Source organism: Myotis brandtii, unplaced genomic scaffold (assembly GCF_000412655.1).
Source record: "Myotis brandtii unplaced genomic scaffold, ASM41265v1 scaffold48, whole genome shotgun sequence".
In the NCBI taxonomy this organism is placed as follows: Eukaryota; Metazoa; Chordata; class Mammalia; order Chiroptera; family Vespertilionidae; genus Myotis; species Myotis brandtii.
The window spans coordinates 4,593,471-4,596,520 of NW_005368341.1; the positions used below are offsets into that span (position 1 = coordinate 4,593,471).

At 42.3% G+C, this 3,050-nt stretch overlaps 1 protein-coding gene across 1 annotated transcript in view; it reads left to right on the plus strand.

Annotated features, from left to right (window-relative positions):
* The first annotated feature begins 1,024 nt into the window (after positions 1-1,024).
* The window catches only part of PDK4 (pyruvate dehydrogenase kinase, isozyme 4), a 14,364-nt gene continuing 12,338 nt past the window's right edge, over positions 1,025-3,050 (plus strand). The window contains exons 1-2 of the mRNA XM_005876152.2: positions 1,025-1,103; positions 1,198-1,284. Of these exons, the coding sequence (XP_005876214.1) occupies positions 1,025-1,103; positions 1,198-1,284 (166 nt within the window). The remainder of the gene's footprint in view (positions 1,104-1,197; positions 1,285-3,050) is intronic.

The following is a 3,050-nucleotide window of genomic DNA, read 5'->3' on the forward strand; positions in this document are numbered from 1 at the left end:
GCTAGATTATGACCCACAGAAGAAGCCAAAAGTGTTTACACAAGTTTGGGAAACCTGAGGAATTGAGATATAGGTTTTCTGTTTACTCAGATCCATGAAACTTACTTACAGTTCTATGACCCATACAATAACCCCCTGTTAGGGTTCATATGAGCTATTGTCAAGTTTCCTTTAACTTTTATTCTCATCCTCACCCCCAAAACCAGAGAACTATTCTAGTTTGAGAAGTAAGGTGGCAACTTTGATGTGTATATTAACATATATTTTTAATTGCTTCCTTGAAATATGTTCTTACAGGTGGAAAAGTTGAATAGGTATCTCTTTAAGGGTCTAGATGTATTTTATCAAATTGTGAATGCCCAGCCCTCTGGCAAAAATGCGACCTGCATTTTTAAAACTCTACCAGTGGCCTTATGTTACTAGATTTTGCTAGGCAAGCTGGGTAGAATTCATTTAACGCTAGGCAAACATGCCCCCGAAAATTTCAGAAATTGGGTGCCTCTAGCAGAGATGCTGCGTTCAGCACTGTGTACAAGGGGGAAACGTTAGTACTCCCCCCTGACCATTAGCACCAAATCATTTGATAGTCCTCTCATGTTTACCTTTACTCAAATGAATGCACAGATTTGTCCATACCCATTGCCCCCAAATAATTCCCTTTGCTTTATTTCTGTAGCCACTGGATCACCTCCAAGATCTGTGGCCAGCCTGAAAATATATCCCTTCCTGGTCACACACTGATCATGGCACAGGTTTCCCCCGCTACCCAAAAGTAGAGCATTTTTATGAAACCTTTTGAAAGCTGAAGTGGCATAAAGCAAAGAAGCAATTACCATTAATTTACATGGAAAAATCTTTAAGCGTTCCCATACCCAAAAATAGCCTACCGAATCATACCAAATCCACTTCATTACATCCAGTTTTACGCTAAGCATAACACCCTTATAAGCGCTCTTAGGTTTTTCTGGCACCTTAGGACACATCTTCCTAGCAGATGTACAAAATAAGTTAAGATTACGCACAGATGTTCACAGACACAGTTCAAAGCGACGGCAGCTTGAAGCCGAGATGCTTAAGTGTAGTTTCTGGGGAAATTGCTCCGGGTACGTGCTGCCTCTATACGGCTTGCTAGGGAGCAAACACTGAATGCTATTTTTGCTTTTCCCCTTTTCTCAGAAAAGTGAAAATCCTCTCCAGATTTCTTTCAGTTAGAGAAAACAGGTACAGGCCTTTCATCAAAACAAAGTGACATTAACATGAACTTTCGGAAAGCAGGGGATACCGGTAATACATAGTGTTTTAGCCAACTGGGTAAACCGTTTGACCTGCTTTTCCAGTCCAGCTACCATAAATGTTGCCAATTATAACAATAGTTCCCATCATAGAAATGACATTAAAGAATGGGGGTCATGGTGAGGGTAACCTGATATTAGTGGATGGGATGACATGGAGACACAAGTCTGGTGACGGACCGCAGTTCACATTTAGCCCTTAGCCATCTCTGTGAACATCATAAGACTTCACCTGACCTTTAATCATCACCCAACACACAGGGCAATAGTGCTGGGTAAACCAGGCCAAGAACTCAGTGGGGTTTTCCTAAATTAGAACTCCTATAATGTATCGTTTCCACTGTCTTTCCTCTGCAGATTAAAGAGTATAATTCTTTATAATAAATATTTTTGCCTACCCCAGATCCCATACACATGGCAAGAAAAAGCAAATGCATATTTTTCTATTACTTCTGTTCTTAGGATGTAATCCAGGGAAAAGAAGGGATTTTTACCTTTACTTTCCTCATCCAAGAGACTTTTATTTAGTCTTTTGGATCCTGGAACACATTTTTTTTTTTTTGCTTTATCAAGCTATGCAAATATGTGTTTTATTTAGTCTTTTGGATCCTGGAACACATTCTTTTTTTTTTTTTTTTGCTTTATCAAGCTATGCAAATATGTAACAAAGGATTCAGAATACAAAAATATAAATCATAGTAGTATCAAGTCCCATCTCCAAGTGGAGTTGCAGTTTGGAACTTCCCCCATGTTTCCCCAGCTTGAACAGCAGGACTCACAAAGATGCATTCAGCATAGTCCCAACCCTAATGTCTTTCAGGGGATGGGGTCCAGGCTGGAGCAAGCGGTGTGTCACAGTTGGTTGAGTACCGTGTCCCATACCTCTAGAGGTCTCCAGTTTGATTCCCAGTCAGGGTACATCCTACCTGATCCCCCGTGGGGGTGTGCAGGAGACAGGTGATGGATGGTGGGTGGTGGTTCTCACTCATCAATGTTTCTCTCTCTCTTCTCTCTCTAAAATAAATTTTAAAACATATTTTTTAAAAAGAACATAAATAGCTGCGATGTAATGTTGTAAGTGACAAAGGCCATATTTGGAAGGGCGGGGAGAAACAATCAGGAAAGATCTCATAGTTCGTGCTGGGCATTTAAGGCTAGAAAAGAATGTTTGGGGCAAAGATTTGGATTCAGGACTTTTCATAGAGGGGACCAGAGCCAGCAAGTTCTCGATGCGGGGAAGAAAAGGGGAGTCAAACTGACACAAACTGATTCTTTTTATTTTGTTTTTAATCAACAGACTTAAACCTAATGGAGAGAAACAAATTAATGGCCTTTTATTGCCACAAGGAAGTTCATGTATTTTGGCAGCTTCTCAAGCCTCGGCTAAAGGTACTTCCAGTTCCAGACGTGTGTTGTTCTCTTGCTGGAAGAACTCTTTAGGTCGCTTATACCGTTCGCTGTCCAATGGCAGAGGAGCCCATACTTTTTGAACGCAGCTCACTGGCTACTGTAAAAGCCCGCTCTGAGCAAGAACCAATGAGCTCCCAGAGCCCAGATTCTTGGAAGTAGTTTCAGGCTAGGAATGCGTGACATTGAGACAGCCTTGCACTTGTAAACAAGGACGAGTCTGGGCAGGCCTCCAGCCCACGCGATCCGGGGCCCTGTCCCAAGTGGCTGATCTCTGATCTCGAGCCTACTTACCCCCAGATGCCCACGTAGCCTTCCTCCTCCCCCTCACAGCCCGGGCACCTGCGCCAG